At 38.9% G+C, this 20000-nt stretch overlaps 2 protein-coding genes across 4 annotated transcripts in view; both read left to right on the top strand.

The window, feature by feature from the left end:
• LOC137642764 (N-acetylgalactosaminyltransferase 6-like) overlaps positions 1-9561 on the top strand; it is a 261626-nt gene extending 252065 nt beyond the window's left edge. For all 3 annotated transcript variants that reach the window (XM_068375609.1, XM_068375608.1, XM_068375607.1), the window contains exon 12: positions 6907-9561. In XM_068375609.1, coding sequence (XP_068231710.1) covers positions 6907-7089 — 183 coding nt within the window. In that variant the 3' untranslated portion in view covers positions 7090-9561. The remainder of the gene's footprint in view (positions 1-6906) is intronic.
• An 8674-nt stretch (positions 9562-18235) lies between these two features.
• Positions 18236-20000, top strand: part of LOC137642763 (uncharacterized) — a 14260-nt gene continuing 12495 nt past the window's right edge. Inside the window, exon 1 of the mRNA XM_068375606.1 lies at positions 18236-18400. The gene's annotated coding sequence lies outside the window, so the exon portion shown is untranslated. The remainder of the gene's footprint in view (positions 18401-20000) is intronic.

The following is a 20000-nucleotide window of genomic DNA, read 5'->3' as shown; positions in this document are numbered from 1 at the left end:
CATAATAAGGCTAATGTGATTATAGGGGTTTAGGTAATTAACAATATCAAACCATATCTGGAGTAGCCTTTATCTAAAGGGGAAATGTTGTGGCCTATTGGTAACAGCTCTGCCTGGTGTTTCCTAGACTGGGGTTCGAGTCCTGCTTAAACTTGTTAGTTCCTTTAGTGTCTGCATTCTCACCATCCTTGTGAGCTAAGGATGGGGAAAGGGGTTTGGTGGAGCCTATAGGTCTACCTGCTTAGTCATCAGCAGCCATTGCGTGACCCTCCCTGGTCTTAGTTTGGGTGAAGAGGGGTCTTTGGTCCTGAACATACACACGTGTATATATATATATATATATATATATATATATATAGTATATATATAATATATATATGTGTATGTATATATATATATATATATATATATATATATATATATATATATGTATATATACATATATATATATATATATATATATACATGTATATATATATACATATATATATATATATATATATATATATACATACATATATATATATATATATATATATATATATATATATATACTGTATATATATATATATATATATATATATATATATATACTGTATATATATATATATATATATATATATACTGTATATATATATATATATATATATATATATATATATATATATATATGTATACCGAATGGGTTAGTCACTGTCTATATAAGCTTGCCGACCAGGGTTCGATTCCCGGCCGGAGCCAAGCTCTTGTCTTTGTGAGATTTCGCCTGGGGCTCTGATCCCGAGGTCGTTAAGAGAATCCAGACATTAATATATCAAAATATATATGGCTTATTTGAATATGAAAAACACGTAAAAATGTGCAAAATTTATCATATATATATATATATGTATATATATATATATATATATATATATATATATATATATATATATATATATATATATATATAAAGGCCAGTCTCTAGGGCATTGTCCTGCTTGCAAGGGCAATGTCACTGTCTCTTGTCTTTGTCATTCATGAGCGGCCCTAAACCTTTAAATGTAGGACTTTTGAAGGACATCAGTGTGGAATAATGGTGACTTGTTATTTGATTAATGGTCGTAAAGAAGGATCCTGTTGTAATCCGTAATACCCATATATCATCATCATCAACCATTGCTAGTTCACTGCAGGACAAAGGCCTCAGACCATATGCCCTTCCACTACTGTCTGTTTATGGTCTCTATGCCAGCCTATACCAGCAATTTTTTTCATTTTGTCAATTCATATTTTTGATTTTAAATTGAATACTTTTTTTTTCTTTACAACAAAAAAATATCGGCGTCATTGACCTTCGATGTTAGGATGCCATAACATTTTGAATCACTTAATTTATACCCGCTAATTTTCTCAGATCGTCAATCCATCGTCTTTTCTTCATTCCCCTGGTATTCGTTTTGTCCATATATTATCTGTCGTTCTCATTAGGCCTACATGTTCTGCCTATATATATATATATATATATATATATATATATATATATATATATATATATATATATATAGTTAGTTAGTTAGTGTGTGTGTGTGAGATAGGGATAACCATGATAAGGTCCACGAAAAAAATGTTTTGTTCTTCTGTATCCCTTTGGCATTTATATAGATTTCTGTGTTCCCCTGAAATTGAGGATGAAAAAAAAAACAGAAACAATGAAATTGATATTGTGATATAATTTTACAATTCGATCTCATTGTAGTTCGCCCCATATATTGCACAGTTAGGCCATGGGGCATAAGCTGTAGGGGGCTTAGTTTTTGAGTTCGTGGCCACTTTCTTGGGGCAAGTTGATTCCACTTGATTTTGAACCATGGGGGTCAGGACAATCAGAATATGCAAAGTTCCCGCAAAAATAGTTGCTCCTTAATTAGTTATAGGCCATTATGTAACCAATTAATCATCAGAAGTGAAAATGACCAAAAACACAAAGATGATTTATATTCAGTAGAAAACGTTTTATTTTCAGTTTTTAGGAATGAGTACAGTGTTGTATATATGTATCATAACATGTGATTAACATTATGCAATAGAAATGTAAACAACAGCACCCTGGTGGTGGTATTATGAACTACACTGTTAACTTGACTTCCAGGTTATCATAAATGTCCATTATCCTTTGCTTTAAGTGTGCAACCAAAATCAAATTAAACTTTTACAGACTTTAAGAGATCACAACTATAAAATGACACCAAAATAGAACCAACAACAATAAAAGGAAACCGAAAATAGAACCTGAGTCAAATTTACCCTCATAAACCTAGCAAAATTGACAAGAATCCTTCGGAGATAAAGTAGTGTTTTTCCCACCATAGCAAATAATCATGAATTAGAAATTAAGTAGGGCCTATTGCTGCAAATTTTTCTCACGAGATGGAACTGTACTGCAAAGCAGCGCTCCACCATTCACTAGTATTCATCATCAGACACACCAGAGTCAGAGAAGTCAGTCAGAGACGTCAGGGTCAGATACACTTTCTGTCTCAGGGATCCTATTAGTGCAGTTCTCAACCTGACAACTGCATAAGTCAGTACAAGGAAGATTCATTTTGCTGCATGAGCAAGCACCCTTACATCCACCTTTCTGGCACTTGCAGTTCACAGTTTTTAGTACACTAGGGGGAGCCGGGTCATCAGCCATCCATTCAAAGACAAGGGTGTCACCAGTAATTTTCCAGCCATGACCATTGGAAGATGGAGCATGCATGATTGGCTGAAGGGACCTACGGTGAATTGCTGCCTGATAGTTTGCCCTTTTTACATGATGCAGCAGACAATCTTGGTTTGGAGGCAGCATCCGAGTCTGATTTGCATGTCAGCCGGAACATGTTGTATCTTGCAACATTTACTTCTGACCATTCTTTCTGACCATACAGTGTGCAGACAAATTTCTCAAACATGGGCAAGATGGAAGCTGATGCTTCCCATTCTGTTCCCAACTCTGCAAACATATTGACATATTCAACAGTTTTGTTAAATATGTCAAGGGGTTTCACCTTTCCCTTCCCTTTGAATGCACTAACCAAGTCGCACCCAGTAAAAACATGCATACCAAGAAGAGCTCGACATTTTTCTGCCCCAAGTTTCTCAGCCAGTTTGGAAATGCAGATAATTCATCGCTTGTCCCCAGCACCAGTTTGAAATAGCAAATCAGCAGGGATTTCCTGAGCTAGTGCTAGGGATATCATAAAAACATCGGTATCTGGACTACTTATTATAACTGTTGAGATGTTTCTAGCAGCATGATTTGCATGCAACAGTAATCTCGTGTCAGCCTCTTCATGGTCACAGAAGAGGTCAGACACTTCAATGATCATAATTTTACCATCAACTGCAGCTATAGAGTGGCACTTTTCTCCATGTGAGACAACCAATGCAATAGGTCCAAAAACCTGGGGCTTACATTTCACCCATGTTTCATAAAGAAACTCCATGAGGTTTTCTTTATTTGACCCCTCAGCCAAGAACTTCTTAAACGGTTTAGGGGTCTTTTGGTCAGGCCTAGTGATTTTCACCAATTGAGCCCCACTGGCTACTCTGCGACCTCGCTCACAGTTTTTTATACTGTGTGTTGGATAGCGATCATACACAAAGTCGACCCTTTGGCAGCCATACTGGTTACCTAACCTGATAAGGTCAACCAAAAGCTTGTCTGCAAACATCCCAAATTTAGCTGGAATGTTTTGTGCCTCCTGAATAAATGCCATTCCATCAATCACCAAAGCAGACCCTGGAGGTATGTCCTCTATATTCACACACTCAGCCAGACCCTCCAATTTCTTCATCAACTTTGCTTTATCTGTTTTAGTAATGGTACCATTGCCAGTTGCCAAAGTCAAAGGTACAGGTGTCAATGAGTAAGCCAAGAGTTTCTTTAAATCTACTTCCCTACTCCTGCCAATAATCAGGAGGCGATTAAACATGTCATTAGTGGCTTTGAGTAGCACTGTTTCAGACTCGAATTTAACCTTTGATGTTTTTGCAACTGTGGCAAATGTCTTCAATTTCTTTGATTTGATTGGCTCAAATAGTTTCTCAGGCTCTGATTTCAATCTGGACTCTTCAAATTCTTTGATAGCATCAGCCCCTTTCCCATAAGCGGTTTCAAGGTCGGACCTCACATTAGATGGAGCTACAGTGCCGGAGCAAATGTTAATTAGGTCCTCCCCTGAATACTCAAATGGATTAACCATTGAGTTTATGGTTGACATTATACTCCTAACTGCTGTCTCATCATGTTTTATTCGAGTTTCATCCAGGTCTTTCCGTCCCCTTTCTGTTTCTCCCTTACCAGCCATATTTTCACATTCCTTAGCAATTGCTGCCCGCTGATGGGGTTTCTTCGACTAGCTTGACTAGTGGATGGCAGAGTTAGCTGCTGATGATCTGCAGAGCATGTTTGCGATGATGACCCACTAATTAGGCTTAGCCGGGCACTTTTTCGAGGTGGTGTTCCAAGAAGATCACCTGGATTAATGCCTTTACGTTTAGAACAGCGGACAATGGCCCTTTCGATCCTTTGTTTGTCTGTAAACCTTCGGTAACATTCTGCATGGTACCCAAGGTGGTCTAAATCTAAAGTTTTTCAAAAGTTTCAGACAGTTTCTCTGCTACCTCACGTTGAATACCATCTAAATGTTTCCACTTTCTATTAACCTCCTTGACTTTTGACATACATTGATCAGATATGGGTAAAACATCACTTTCTTCCTCCAACACACAATGAATACAGCAAGTCCTGGGGGCTGCCATGCTGGAAATCTAAGCGATTTGATTGGTTAATTTGCTGTTAGCCATCTACTGTTAAAAATAGGAACTAGAGAACTATAGTATGGCCACCTATTAGCCACCAACTTAACTACAAATAATTTGTATGATTAAAATGGCTAATTAAAATTTTAGGAGCAACTATATTTGTGGGAACTTGTTGCATAATGCATGAGAATGACTTTCTCTATGATAAAAAAATGTAATGAAGTTGCCCCATGAAAGTGGCCACGAAGTGACAAGATACAGCCTATGCCCCATGGCCTACTTCAGCATTTATAAAAATGTGTAAAAATTAGTTTGCCGTGCAAGTTGTTTATTTTATTTTGTATACTTTCGATTCCTGACTTCATGTTCTGATTTATTATTATTATTATTATTATTATTACTTGCTAAGCTACAACCCTAGTTGGAAAAGCAAGATGCTATAAGTCCAAGGGCTCAAACAGGGAAAATAGCCCAGTGATGAAAGGAAATAAGGAAATAAATAAAATACAAGAGGAGTAGTTAACAATTAAAGTAAAATAAAATAGTAACAGCATGAAAATAAATCTTTTATATATAAACTAACAACTTAAAAACAAACAAAAGAAAGAGAAATAAGATAGAACAGTGTGCCCGAGTGTACCCTCAAGCAAGGGAACTCTATCCCCTGATTGCAAGGGAACTCTATCCCCTGATTGCTAAGTGATGTTGATATGCCCATTGATTATAAATTAATAGGTAAGAATTGACAGTTATTTATGCTAGTCTCCATGACACAAGATCTACAGGATCGTAGTGGATTATTTACCAGAATAATTTGTGGTAAAATTCTCGGCCATGAAGGGTCAGCATTTAACCCATTTGCTTTTGTTCATAGAATTGGAAGAGGCTACACAGGAACTCAGAAAGTGAGGCTTCTTGGAGCTTTTTTTATTCAGATAAAGTATTTTTTTACTCTAAAATCTTAGGACATGCAATCTTTTAAATGGTAGAAGAGTGGGAAGGATAGGAGAGGACGGAAAATCACTGTAAGCAAAACCAACCATACGATGACTAGAATGGAAGCAACTAGATTGGGTTACTGTAATAAAAGTGGCCATGTAATTCTTGTAGAAAATTGGCTGGTGACACTTTAATGTTATGTAGGAGTTGAGAGGACAGTTGAAAAAAAGTGGTGGCCTGGTGATAGCCAGACTGGGGTTTGAATCCTGCTCAAACTCGTTAGTGCCTTTGGACGCTGCAACTTCACTATCCTTGTGACCTAAGGATGGGGGGTTGGCAGAGCCTATAGGTCTATCTGCTGAGTTATCAGCAGCCATTGCTGTGCCCTCCTTGGTCCTAGCTTGGGTGGAGAGGGGCTTGGGCGCTGATCATATGTACAGTAGTATGGTCAGTCACTATGGCATTGTCCTGCTTGATAGGACAATGTCACTGTCCCTTGCTTCTGCCATTCAGGTGCGGCTTTTAAACCTTTAAAAATCTGCAATATGGATGAGATAGAGATAGTTAGACCACTGGGAAATAGAATTACCTCTTAAGTGGAGACACAAGTCTTCAAATGAAGTATTCTTTGTAGCAGAAATTAGTCATGCTTATGAAAAGGAAATGGAGGTTTTGAAATGATGTATCTATAGAATTTCAAGCTGATTGACCAGTTATGGTGGGAAGATTTATAGTGTTATGAATGAGGGAGATTGCAGGAAGTGGTTGAGAATGGTAAAGGAAATACTGAAGGGAGGCAAAGAGGAAAATTTGATATCATGCCAAAAAAATCTAAGGACGGAAGAAAGTTGAGAAATCTTAATTCAAAACTAACCCCATGAAGGAAAAATGTTGACATGATGATGAATGATGACAATGTATAATGACACTGTATAATGTCAACTATGAATTAATTCCAGACACAAAACATTTAATAGACGAGAGGTTAACATTGTTAATGTGGCTTTCCAGAGCACTTTTATAGCTCATATAATTTTTTCTTCATCAGGTTTCTTCTCCAAATTTTACTATATACTCATTTAGTCTGATATACGCGATGCAAATTTTTTGGTGTACTATTTTCAAAACTTCACAGCAGAAATCACATATGAAATTTCCAATTTTTTTTTTCTCCAGGAAACTCAGACGATACAAAGTCGAAGCCACCGATGGTGTGTCGAAGCTTCAGTCGAATCGAAGACGCTTAAAATGGTTGTTTGTGATCCCAACAAAACGGAACAGAAATGGGAATTTGCATATGTCAACAAGAAAAAAATTGCAGAAGAATTCCCTCCATTTAATGACAGGGAGGCACTATGATCTGACGCTAGTAAAGTACAAAATGCATCGTAGTCAACAAAAGTGATAGGAATGAAGAATTTAATTTCTAACGCTTTAAAGATTTGGTGTTTGAGTTATTATTTTATTGAAGTTCGTTTTCAGAAGTTTTGAAACTTTGAATATTCTGTATATTGTAATACCCATACTGATTATCTTGCTAGTTAATTGACAGTGTGATATCCCAAGGCAGGTTGATAAGAGTAAAGGAGCTGTATGTTAGATATATTGGTCCTTTAATATTGATGAATAGTAGAGGGATCAGATAATCAATATGGGTAAATCCAGGAGAAACAAACACTAATGTCGTCAGGGTATGGAGTATTTTTGGGGATCCTATAGGTCTTACCTGTTGAGTCATCTGTATCCATTGCCTGGCCCTCCTTGGTCCTAGCTTGGCTGGAGAGGGGGCTTGGGTGCTGATCGTATGTGTATATGGTCAGTCTCTAGGGCATTGTCCTGCTCGATATGGCATTGTCACTGTCCCTTGCCCCTGCCATTTATGCACGGCCTTTAAACCTTTAGCCGCTTCGACATTTCAAATATCAAATTGAAAATTACATAAAAATTTGAAATTGTATTGTTTTTTTATCTTTACTTTAGGTAGCACTGATGATGACATTTAGAATGTTGAAACCTTTGCAATTATCATGTATGTGACGAGATTAGTGTTTCTGTTTCTCCCGAGAATAAGGTTTCCCAGAAACGTCCCTATTTCACATCTACTCGGTAAATCCACTTGAAAATATCCTGTTTTTCTTTTACATAGTAAAGCATTTTTTTTCTCTTAATTTTTAAGCTACATGGGTCATTCTGGTCCCTGCTTGGAAAATTCTTTTCATGGATGAGAGATTCTGATTGACTTGAAAACGGTTGGAATAATACTTGGTCTACTTGATGTTCTTTTTATTTATAAAATGATCTAGCAGACTTTTTTTTTTTCCCTGCACTACACTTCCCCAAAAGAGTTTTCCATCGTCATAACCTTTTTATTTACTGCAGATACTAGATTACTTGTTTTCTTACTCTCATTTCCTGTTACTGTACATGCAATATCTGTCCTTAAGAAGTGCTTTAATTCTTTCATTCTACCTTGTTTCGAGTATTGCTCTCCTGCTTGGTCTTCAGCTGCCAACTCTCATCTTAATTTGTGGGGCAAAAACTTGCAATTTCTGAAAAAAAAGGTGCTTTGCTAGTTAGAGGCATTTTTGGTGCATTTTATATGAATATTTATTTATTTTGAATGATAATAATTTACAATACCTTCAGACATAGAAATTCTCTCTGTACTCGTATTTTCTTCTGAGTTTTATAAGGTTGAAGAGAAAATTCAAAATTGTGCAATTAAGGACTAGGTGTAATCTTTTTGCATGTCATTTAATTTTAACCTAATGTGTAGGATTTTTATAATATGCACATGATTACAGTATTATGTATTGACCATGACAGTGAATTTTATGAGTAAATTTCTAATGCTAGTCATCGAGGCCTATTTTTAATCTTTTTCTTGTCAGTTGAAGGAAAAGTAATTTTATATACTTTAGTTTCATTTTAGGAACTCTGCATTCAAGATGGAATGGATGGCTATATTTGTTTGGAAGTTTGTTGTTAATCATATGTGAGTGCAGTGTTTATACACATTTATGAATGCATATTTTCCGTCTTTTAATGTTGCAGTAGAAGGTGAAAGATATGTGTGAAGTTCTCACGACTTTGTTTTTCAATACCACCTTTGTTTGTATGTATTTTCTTTCTGTTAGCTATACTGTAGTAGCCTAATTGACGTACAGTGGCTCGCATCTTTTTCAATCATGTGATTATCATAATGTGTTGAGACATATGTTTATTAACTTTGTTTAACTTATTGTAAATAGAATTAGTTGTGCTGCATATTACCATTGTTGCTGTTGATTATTTGATCCATAATAATTTTGCATTATTGGAAAGATACCGATTATAAAATATACCGAGACCTAAATATATTGATCTTTGGCTCTTTATCAATTGATAGAGGTTAATATTGTTAACATATGACAAATTATTCTCATTTATTATATACTTTTGATTTTGAAACAAATTTTATGTAAATATAACAGTAAAACCTTTAAGAACATTCCATATTGAAAAGGTTATTTAGCGCAATATTTAGCAGGCTTCATAAGCATAGCTCGTCTCATTCCTTTAGTTTACTCACTCAAGAACTTTATCATAGCTTATCATTCTCCTATGGAGAAATTTAAAGTTTTTTAAGGTGATTTACATGAGATGTTCTTGTGCAATAAGTTGATTATTAATTATTTAGTCCTTATGTTTAAGATAATTTATTGAATTTTTTTTCCTGATTGTTGACTGGTGTTTGTGATACATTAAAAATGGGGATGAATGATTTTGTCCTATTGCAATCGTTGCTGTGATTTATTGTATAGGTTTATGTGTTTGATAATAAAATGTATTTTCAGTGTTAGAACTTTATTGTTTCACCATATACAAGAGAAAACAAAGATTTTAGAAAATGGAAAACCAGATCAAAGAAATTTATAATAAAAAAGATTTTATGTAAGTAAAAACCACAATATCAAACCACAAAGTTTACCAACCATTAAAAGAGATTCCTCTGATCAAGGTAATTCGTGTTCAATGTGGTAACGTCCCTGACTGATGATCGGCAGACTGGAGTTTGAGTCCCGCTCAAACTCGTTAGTTCCTTTGGTCACTGCAACCTCAACATCCTTGTGAGTTGAGGGTGGGGTTTTGGGGAGCCTATATGTCTATCAGCTGAGCCATCAGCAGCCATTGCCTGGCCCTCCTTGGTCCTAGCTTGGTGGAGAGGGTGCTTGGATGCTGATCATAAGTGTATATGGTCAGTCTCTAGGGCATTGTCCTGCTTAATAGGGCAATGTCACTGTCCATTGCCTCTGACATTCATGAGTGGCCTTTAAACTTTTATAGAAGCTCCTTCGTTTACAAGGAGCCTATCAGCCTTTTATAGGCTGCTATAGAAATTCTAAAACTACCTAGTCTTACTTAGGTCTCCATTGCCTCTTCCCAGTCCAGATGATGTTCGTTCTCGGCGAAACTAGTAGGGAATAAATGAGCATGATAATCAATTTGACTGGGATCCTGAAATAGATTAAGAAGTGCAGTTATTTGCTATTAGCTTTTTCCTGAATATCCTCAAGCATTTTGTCTGGTTGGATTCCTGGATATTGAAATTCCAAGTAGCTTTTAGTTGCCTTATTCTACTAGATCTACTATACACCTCAGGAATTATTGAGAATTTAAAAATATCAAATTTGGTAGTTAGTGCAAGAATATTTTCTTCCTGCTAGTGCAAAATGGTAGCCATAATATACCTACTCGGAAGTGATTATCCTGTATTTTAGCACTGCTTGGAATCAGAATTGACACCTTATAAAGTTCTACTAAATTATTATTATTATTATTATTATTATTATTATTATTATTATTATTACTACTACTATTATTACTTGCTAAGCTACAACCCTAGTTGGGAAAGCAGGATGCTATAAGCCCAGGGGCCCCAACCGGAAAATAGCCCAGTGAGGAAAGGAAACAAAAATAAAATATTTTAAGAACAGTAACAGTAAAATAAATATTTCCTATATAAACTATAAAAAACTTTAAGAAAACAGGAGGAAGAGAAATTAGATAGTGTGCCTGAGTGTACCGCAAGCAAGAAAACTAAGATAGTGGAAGGCCATGGTACAGAGGCTATGGCACTACCCAAGACTAGAGAACAATGGCTTGGTTTTGGAGTGTCCTCTTTATGAAGTGGCTGGGCAATCTTCCGTGATCAATATTGGAGAAGGTTACCTCCCTCCAAAGTTTACATCTACATGACTGAAGAAAGGCACCAAACAGCTTCAATGATGTTACGTGATAGATACGTCTGCATGATTTTCAAGTCTGATGATTAGGAAATTCTATTATCCCATGCGCAACCTCGGCTGAATTTTCTTTCATTAAATATGTATAAAACCGACTAAGGTTTTGAATGCAGACATATTTACCTGGAGTCGAGAGAATACTCCTTGTATTATCAAGATCTCTGCTTCTGCAGAGACAGTAATTACCTTTTCCGATTCAGACGTGGCACTTCAAGACAGGTAAGCCTAGAAGTCATATGCATTGTCTTTTCCTCTGCCTGAAGTCGAGGACACGTGAGAGATGACCATGTTGAAAGAAGTGCATTCAATAATCGAACGCTGTTGTACTGTACTGAACTGTGCGACAGAACTCTTTCTGTGGGTCTTGGACAGATCCAACTTTACGGAAATGGTCGTTAACCCAAGCAAGGTGTTTTCGTTGAGACATACCTCGAGCTTTCAACATGCCAGGGAGGCCCTTAAACCTTGACAGTAACGGCAATGATGGCAGTCTCAAAGAAGGACTCATAATATAAACTGTGTCCTGATCCGGAAGGCCCTTGAACGATCACAGCAGCAGCAACAACAGCAGTCTTGAAGATGGTCGCTACGATTAAAAGCTCCTTTTCAAGTAACCAGGCTGAACAAAACCTGATCTACAGCATTGGAAATTTACGTGAGTTCAAATGCGATTTACATTTCCCTCTTATTTAATGACTATTTAGGCAATTTAATTACTATGTGTCCATGTCTGGCTCAGAACATTGGGACGTGTAGCCTATGTGGGGGTTTTTGTTTACAGTGTTTATGTCCATTGTGCTGTATTATTTTTTCATTTGGTACTTTGGCAAATTTCTGAATTTTTTAAGTTTGGCTACCTTTTTATTCATGCGATAACCAAGTAATCGTTTGTGTTAACTGTCCCCATGATGTTTTACGAATGTTCTTACCTACGTTAGAACGAACAATGGCTTGCGTCGGCTAATTTTTAAATCAAATATTTCAGCATTTAACTTTGCGCATCCTGTTAAGATTACCTTTTAGAAATAGTACAATTTGTAGGAATAAACCATATAAGGATAGTGTAATTTGTAACAATAAACGCATGAAACAGGTTAAAAGGATATATCGATTTTGACAAATCTTTTTGTTTTCATTAATTTCTTCAATATGTTATTAAGAATCTAAATCGAATTACCAGGTGAATTGCTAATGTAAGTTATGTAGATTTATTTGGATTATTCCATCAGAGGCAATTAAAAAAAATACATGCTCCAACCACGTTGATCAAAAGATTTTTGAATTAAAGAAACTGAATCCTGTAAGTTTGGGTATAAACATAAAACTAAAACGGAAGTAAACTCATTCATTTTCTATGTTGCTGAAGTGAACAATCATCATTCTAAGGTTAAGACCTTGGGTAAATTTTAAAATATATGAACCTATACATTAATGCTCCTTAGGATTTTTCGTCATTGTGCTTGCATTTAATTGTTGCCCAGTGCGTCCAGTGTTGAGGTGTAAGCTCGTATTGTCTAGCCGTGACCACGGTACTATATCCAGTGCTAAGTGTAGCACTTGAACGCTGAGGTCGTATTGCTAGTGACAATTCCAATATACAAAAATTATCTGGTCTTAAAATCGTGTGATGATTGACGAATCACAACACTATAGATTTCTGACCTGTTGGTGCTCCAATCCCCAAGTTAGATTTTTTTTTTTTCTTTCACGGAAATGTGGGCCAACAACACTTCTATCATACGACTGTTAACGTCAAAATATGCAAATTAAAAACGGAAACTTTATAGGGAGACATTTTGATGATAAACAATAATAATTATATCATTGTAAGATGAGGCTGCTTGCAGCGCCTAAGCTCCGCCCACATAAGTGACGTCATTGTCTACGTCACGGGCTATCTGTATTTCCTTCCGCTGTGCATGATGCAGCAGCGTCAGTTGCAATGAAGATAAGAAACAACGCTGACTGTCATTTCTTGATCCTGCCTAGTTTAAGATCTAACATGGCGCAGTGAGTAGGATATTAAGAGGACCTACTGTAATAACCGTGGCACAGCATGGCACCACCATCGAGACGACCCTCTTTTGCATCCCCTAGGGGCAGGATTGCAAGAACAGGAACCTTTGGAACCGGCGTCAGGATGTCGCCGGCTTCCGTGTTGCAGGCTCACCAAGTGCTGCAAACCCAGCAACAAGCCATCCAGAATCTTCAGGCCGAGATAACAGCGTTGTCACTCCGGGGTACCAACGTCCCCCAACCAAGGATCCCTTCGTCTGCAGCTCCGGAAAAGTGCGAGGCTGAGGTGTCCCCTGCAGCCTTCAGGTCTTGGAAACGGTCAATGGAGTGTTGGTTGCAACTGTGTAAGTTGAAGCCTATCGAGGCAGTTCACCATATAAGGCTTCATTGTGTTCCGATATTGCAACGTGCCCTCGATTCTAGGTATACTGACGCCCAGTGGAGTGCCCTGTCTACTGAAGGGGCATTTAATGCGGTTAAGCAAATGGTAGTGAAAGCTTCTAACCAAGCGGTGCAGTGGCTCGAGTTTTTTGATTTGGCCCAAGAGCCTAGTGAGTCCTTTAATGATTATTTTATCAAGTGTACGCAAAAGGCTACTGATTGTGCATTCACATGCCCTAATTGTAATCATGATTTATCCGAATATATGCTTTTGCGCAAGCTCATGGTAGGCCTAAGTGATAAAGTGCTCAAAAGGCAAGTGTTTCAATCATGCAATAATATCCGTGATATCGATTCCCTTAGAGTCATGTGCAGTGCATTCGAGGGCGCCCGTGACGACGCCCTTCGTAATAGGGCATGGCTTAGCTGCTCCCCTAGAGCGGCTGCTCTCGGTGGGTTCGAGGAGGAACACGAGGTGGAGGTGGCAGCTGCCCTTGCTAAGTGTGACAGGAGTACCTCTGTAAAAGTACAATTGCGTCTTTGTGGTAATTGTGGTACTCGTCATAGCCCTGGGTATTCTTCATGTCCCGCAAGAAGAACGACATGTTACGGGTGCGGTAAAACCGGTCACCTGAAGAAGTGTTGCAGAGGGCGGAGTGTCAGGAATAACGTTAGTGGTCTGGCCGAGGAGTCGGACATAGCGGGTGCAGTGATTGCAGTAGTCGTGGCGGCAGAGGCAAGGTTGCGGAATGGGCCCTCCCCACAACCCACTATTCGTGTTGATGTATGCTTGGCCAACTTGGGAGAGTGGTCCTGCGTCCGAGCGGTGCCGGACACTGGTGCCCAGGTTTGTGTTGCAGGACCCGCTATTCTTGCGATGTTGAACATAAAACCAGCTAAGCTGAGGTTAAAGGGAGGATTGCGAGACACTGCATCTGAAGTGTTTAGGTTCAACCTCTTGCACCATAGAATACAAGGGGAGGCATACAACTCAGGAAGTATACTTCGTAAAGTCCTCCATTGATTTTTATTTATCCCTGGATGCTTGCAAGAAACTTGGTCTTGTGCCAGAAACGTTTCCTAACCACGCTCCCTTCACGGACTCTGCCCCCGCAGCAGCTAGTACAACCCTTACATTAGCGGAAGCAACTGATCAACCCGTGAGACCGTCGGCCATTCCGTTTCCCCCTAGTGAGGAGAATATTGCCAGATTAGAAAACTGGTTATTAGCCCATTTTTCAAGTACGACTTTCAACACCGAGAGAGAACCCCTCCCGGTAATGGATGGGGAACCCCACCGTATTCACTTATTACCTGACGCAGTTCCTTACGCATGCCACACACCTGCGTCGGTACCTAAGCACTGGGAAAAGGAGGTGAAAGCCCAGTTGGAGGAGGACGTCAAGAGAGGGGTCCTACAAAGAGCTCCCCCTGGAGAGCCCACGGAATGGTGTTCACGTATGGTGGTCGTGGCAAAGAAAACGGGGCAACCCAGACGTACGGTCGACTACCAAAAACTTAATGCAAGTTGTAGAAGGGAGACGCACCATACCCCTACGCCCTTCGATATGGTATCCAGCATTCCCCTTTGCTCATACAAGACTGTGGCCGACGCCTATTGGGGATTTCACCAGGTAGAACTGGACAAGGAGAGCATACCTCTAACCACGTTCATTACACCTTGGGGTAGGTACCAATACCGAAGGACACCAATGGGACATTGTTCTGCCTCCGACGCATATACACGCTGTTTCGATGATGCCATTGAAGAAGTACCCAGGAAGTTTAAGTGTGTGGACGATACACTTCTGTACGATTCGAGCGTAGGAAGCGCCTTTTGGCATGTGTACGACTTCCTTACTGTCTGTGCATACAAGGGCATCACTTTGAAACCAGAAAAATTCAAGTTTTGCAAGAAAGAAGTGGAATTTGTCGGATTCGACGTCGGTTGGGACTCCTACAAGCCTTCAGAAGATTATTTATCTGCCATAAAACGTTTTTCTATGCCCCAAAAGCCCACAATATCCAACATCAGGTCATGGTATGGTTTTGTCAATCAGCTGGCCCCCTTCCTGACAACGGCGCCCATCATGACCCACTTTAGAGACCTGCTGAAGAAGCCCTCGGGCAAACAGGTTTATTGGGATGAGCACCTTCAGGAAAAGTTTCGTCAAGTGCAAGACATCGTCTGCAAGTTGGCCAAGGACGGCCTCACCTACTACGATAAGCTGCGGCCGACTGTTGCAGTCACTGACTGGAGTAAGGAGGGGGTGGGCTTCGTCATCCTCCAACAATATTGCAGTTGCACCTCCGTCGAAACCCCCTTCTGTTGTAGAGATGGTTGGAGAATAGCACTTTGCGGCAGTCGGTTCCTCACGCCCGCCGAGTCTGGGTATGCAGCTGTGGAGGGGGAAGCCCTTGCAGTGGCTTGGTGCTTAAAAAAGGCAAGGTTGTTCTTATTGGGCTGCCCGAACTTAACCATTGTCACGGACCACCGCCCCTTAGTCAAGTTACTAGGCAATAGGAGTCTCGGCGACATTACCAACCCCAGACTGTTTAGATTAAAGGAGAAAACATTATTGTACAATTTCAACGTTAAATATCTACCAGGCAAGAGAAATCATGCTGCTGACTTTCTCTCTCGTTTTCCTACCCTGAGGACGACGCCAGATGGACAGGATGCGAGCTTCAACGAAGAATTAACGATTGCCATGGTGTCAGCAATCGCAGAAAACCTACAGGAGCAGTGCACTATAGACGAGAAAACTGTTGAAGAGGCAGCCCTGGACGACCCAGCATATCAGCTGCTAGTCGCTCGAGTGAATGCAGGGGATTGGAACCCGAAGAAATCTCAAGAAATTGCATGTTTGAGGCCCTTCTACGGCATCAGAGAACGTCTCTCTATATCTGGTAACCTGGTCACATACTGTTTCAACGACAACTGCATCCGCTTTGTCATTCCCGAAGGGCTCCGTCACCAGATAACCGCCAACCTCCATGCTGGACATCAAGGCCTAGATACAATGTTGAGGAGAGCGAGACATTCGGTCTATTGGCCAGGCATCGAGGGTGACCTCCAGCATCATCGTTCACGATGTACATCGTGCGACGCCCACGCACCATCACTTCCTGCCGAAGTCATGAAAATGACCCCTGCCCCAGAGTATCCGTTCCAACAGACTGTCATGGACCTGTTTCAGCTCGAAGGACGCATGTATATGGCATATTGTGACAGGCTTACAGGCTGGCTAGAAATAGCCCACTTCCCCAATGGCACCTCGTCTGCAAAGGTCATGACAAAACTTAGGCATTACTTCACTCGATGGGGAGCACCCGAACAATTGTCTACCGACGGCGGCACCAACCTGGTGAGTGAAGAGATGATGACCTTCTACAGGAGATGGAGAGTTGACATACGCTTATCATCGGCCCACTATCCGCAGTCAAATGGGAGAGCCGAGGCCGCGGTTAAGTCCGCGAAAAGGATAATTAGAACAAGTATCAGTGGGACTGGAAGCCTCGATAACGACAAGGTATCATTGGCCATGCTACAATACCTGAACACGCCTTTAAGAGGTATAAATAAATCTCCGCCGCAACTGGCAACCGGGAGACAGTTACGGGATGGTGTACCGACTGCAAAACTCAACTATATGATAGACCAACATTGGAGAAAATCCATTAGAAAAAGAGAACTTCAAGTAGCAGAGAAAAATGAGAAGATAATTGAAAGCGGCAGCGACAGGAGGCTAACGCCCTTACAGCCAGGCACTCATGTTAGGATTCAGAACCAGATGACCAAGGCCTGGGACAGGCTGGGAATCATAGTCGAGCAACGACCTCATAGACAGTACGTCGTGAGACTAGATGGTAGTGGGCGTCCGTCCATAAGGAACAGAAGACACCTCAAGGTCACTGAACTGCCCGTCAATGAGACAAGAGGAGCCACTCCTACCGACGACGAAGTGGGTCATGAGCCTAAGTTTCCCCCATCAGCGCCAGAGGTACGGCCTCCAAGGAAGAGAGAGGCCCCTGCCTGGAGGAACGATTATGTTTAATTATCTCTGCTTTGATCTTGCATTTATAAAATGAAAAATTCTGTTTTATTTTACTGCACTTAGACGTGCATTGATTTCATTTACAAAATTATATTTTGTAGGAAATTTTAAGTTAGGTTGGTGTTGCATTCACGACTCAATTTTAGTGCACATCTTACAATGCTGATGTAATTATTGTTTCATCGAGGTTACGTTAATGCTGTCGATGTTGTTATCTCTCCCTCCCTCTCTCTCTCTCTCTCTCTCTCTCTCTCTCTCTCTCTCTCTCTCTCTCTCTATCTTCCCATCTGAACGTTACCATTAATTATTACGATTATGATTTACCTTATATGTCTGATGTTTTACATTAAGAGAGTATAGAATTTTGTTTATCATATCTGTTTTTGATATTGTCATTTATAAGTTTTGAAAATATTACCCTCGTAATATTTTGGGAGGGAGATGTAAGATGAGGCTGCTTGCAGCGCCTAAGCTCCGCCCACATAAGTGACGTCATTGTCTACGTCACGGGCTATCTGTATTTCCTTCCGCTGTGCATGATGCAGCAGCGTCAGTTGCAATGAAGATAAGAAACAACGCTGACTGTCATTTCTTGATCCTGCCTAGTTTAAGATCTAACAATCATTAAACTATATAATAAAATAAGATGAGAGGTAAGTGATGACTCACGCTTCAAACATGATTTGGCAACGCTGTATTCTCAAGAGCCGGATGCTCAAGAGATAAGATTTAACCTTGGAAATGACTGATGCTTTACACTTTATTGCTGGTAACTCAGTGCTGGTTTAACCATTACAGCGGGTGTTAATTAAACTCCTTTAAAGTTTCGTTGTGGTGCATGTTCTACGAAACAGTCTGAAGGAGTTGTCAGTTCTAAAAAAGAAAATGAAATCTGTGCTGTTAACACAGAGAGAAGTCGATTCTCTATAGGTATGAAACTATTCATGATATTTTTTTTTTCTTAAATCTTACTACATAATTGCAGACATTCTATGAAAATCTGTGAAACTATTTGTAATATTTTCTGTGGAAAATCTGTGAAACTATTTGTAATATTTTCTGTGGAAAATCTTATAACAAATTTCCCTCTGAAACTTGACTCAATGTTTAGTTAAAGTAAGTACTTTTGTAGCCTTCGTCTTGTTTGACAAGCCCAAAATCAGTGGTCTACAGCATGCACATTTACCACACTGCTACTGTCCACTTTTATGCAAGCCTCTCTCACCTCTCCATTGACCTATTTGAAATTATTTTTATTTATTCAGAAGGTCTCTTTGCCTCTCAAACTTCTCTTTTTAATTTACCTCTTCATCCTCTAATTTACCTCCTCATCCTCTATTTACTTTACATGTGCCCCCTTACTTTAAATTATCTGATAATATATTACCTAGACTTATATCTAAAATAGGAATTGCTGCGTATAATGAAAGGAAGGATTATTTCCAAGTGACCAAGTTGTGGAATGATCTTCCCAATCAGGTAGTTGAATCGGTGGAACTTCAAAAGTTCAAAATTGCAATAGATGTTTTTATGTTGAACAGGCTGACATAAGTCTTTTTATAATTTGTAAATGAAAGATCTATTTTGAGTTTTATAGTTTATATATGAAAGATATATTATATTAACGTTGTTACTGTTCTTTAAATATTTTTATTTTTATTGTTCATTACGCCTATTGTAGTATTTTCATTTCCTTACTGGGCTCTTTTTTCTGTTGATCCCCTTGGGTTTATACTATCCTGCTTTTCCAACTAGAGTTGTAGTTTAGCCAATAATAATAATAATAGTAATAATGATAATGATAATAATGAAAGAAGCAGAGAAAGGAAGAGAAGACGATAGATTGACGAACTAAGGAAGTTTACGGGCGTGGACTGGCACAGAGAGACCATAAACAAATACAAGTGGAAGGACATGTCTGAGACCTTTGTTCCGCAGTGGATTAGTAACGGCTGATGATGACGATGAAATATCGATTATGAATATTATCAAATACGAGCTACAAAATTAAATTTTTTTCGGAAACAGACAATAGAAACCAAATATTCATCATTATTATTATTATCATTATTATTATTATTATTATTGTTGTTGTTGTTGTTGTTGTTGTTGTTGTTGTTGTTATTATTATTATTATTATCCAAGCTACAACCCTAGTTGGAAAAGCAAGATGCTATAAGCCCAAGGGCTCCAATAGGGAAAAATAGTCCAGTGAGGAAAGGAAATAAGGAAATCAATAAATGATGGAGAATAAATTAGCAATAAATCATTCTAAAAACAATAACAACGTCAAAACAGAAAAATTCAGCAGACAATCAATTTTGAATCATACCTACTCGCTTGTATTAATTTTAATTTATATTTACATGAATGTTAAAAGGAAATTTGTTTCATCTTTAATCCATTTTAATTTCACGCGCTGCATATTGTCGAGATATGAAGGAATAAAACATTGCCTTTCCTTATCATTTAGAAATAACCGTAATGTGACTCCTTATCTGTAAGAGTTAATCAGAGCTTAACTTTGATA

The sequence above is a fragment of the Palaemon carinicauda genome, chromosome 6 (assembly GCF_036898095.1).
Source record: "Palaemon carinicauda isolate YSFRI2023 chromosome 6, ASM3689809v2, whole genome shotgun sequence".
Classification (NCBI taxonomy): domain Eukaryota; kingdom Metazoa; phylum Arthropoda; class Malacostraca; order Decapoda; family Palaemonidae; genus Palaemon; species Palaemon carinicauda.
This window is presented reverse-complemented; position numbering and strand designations above follow the sequence as displayed.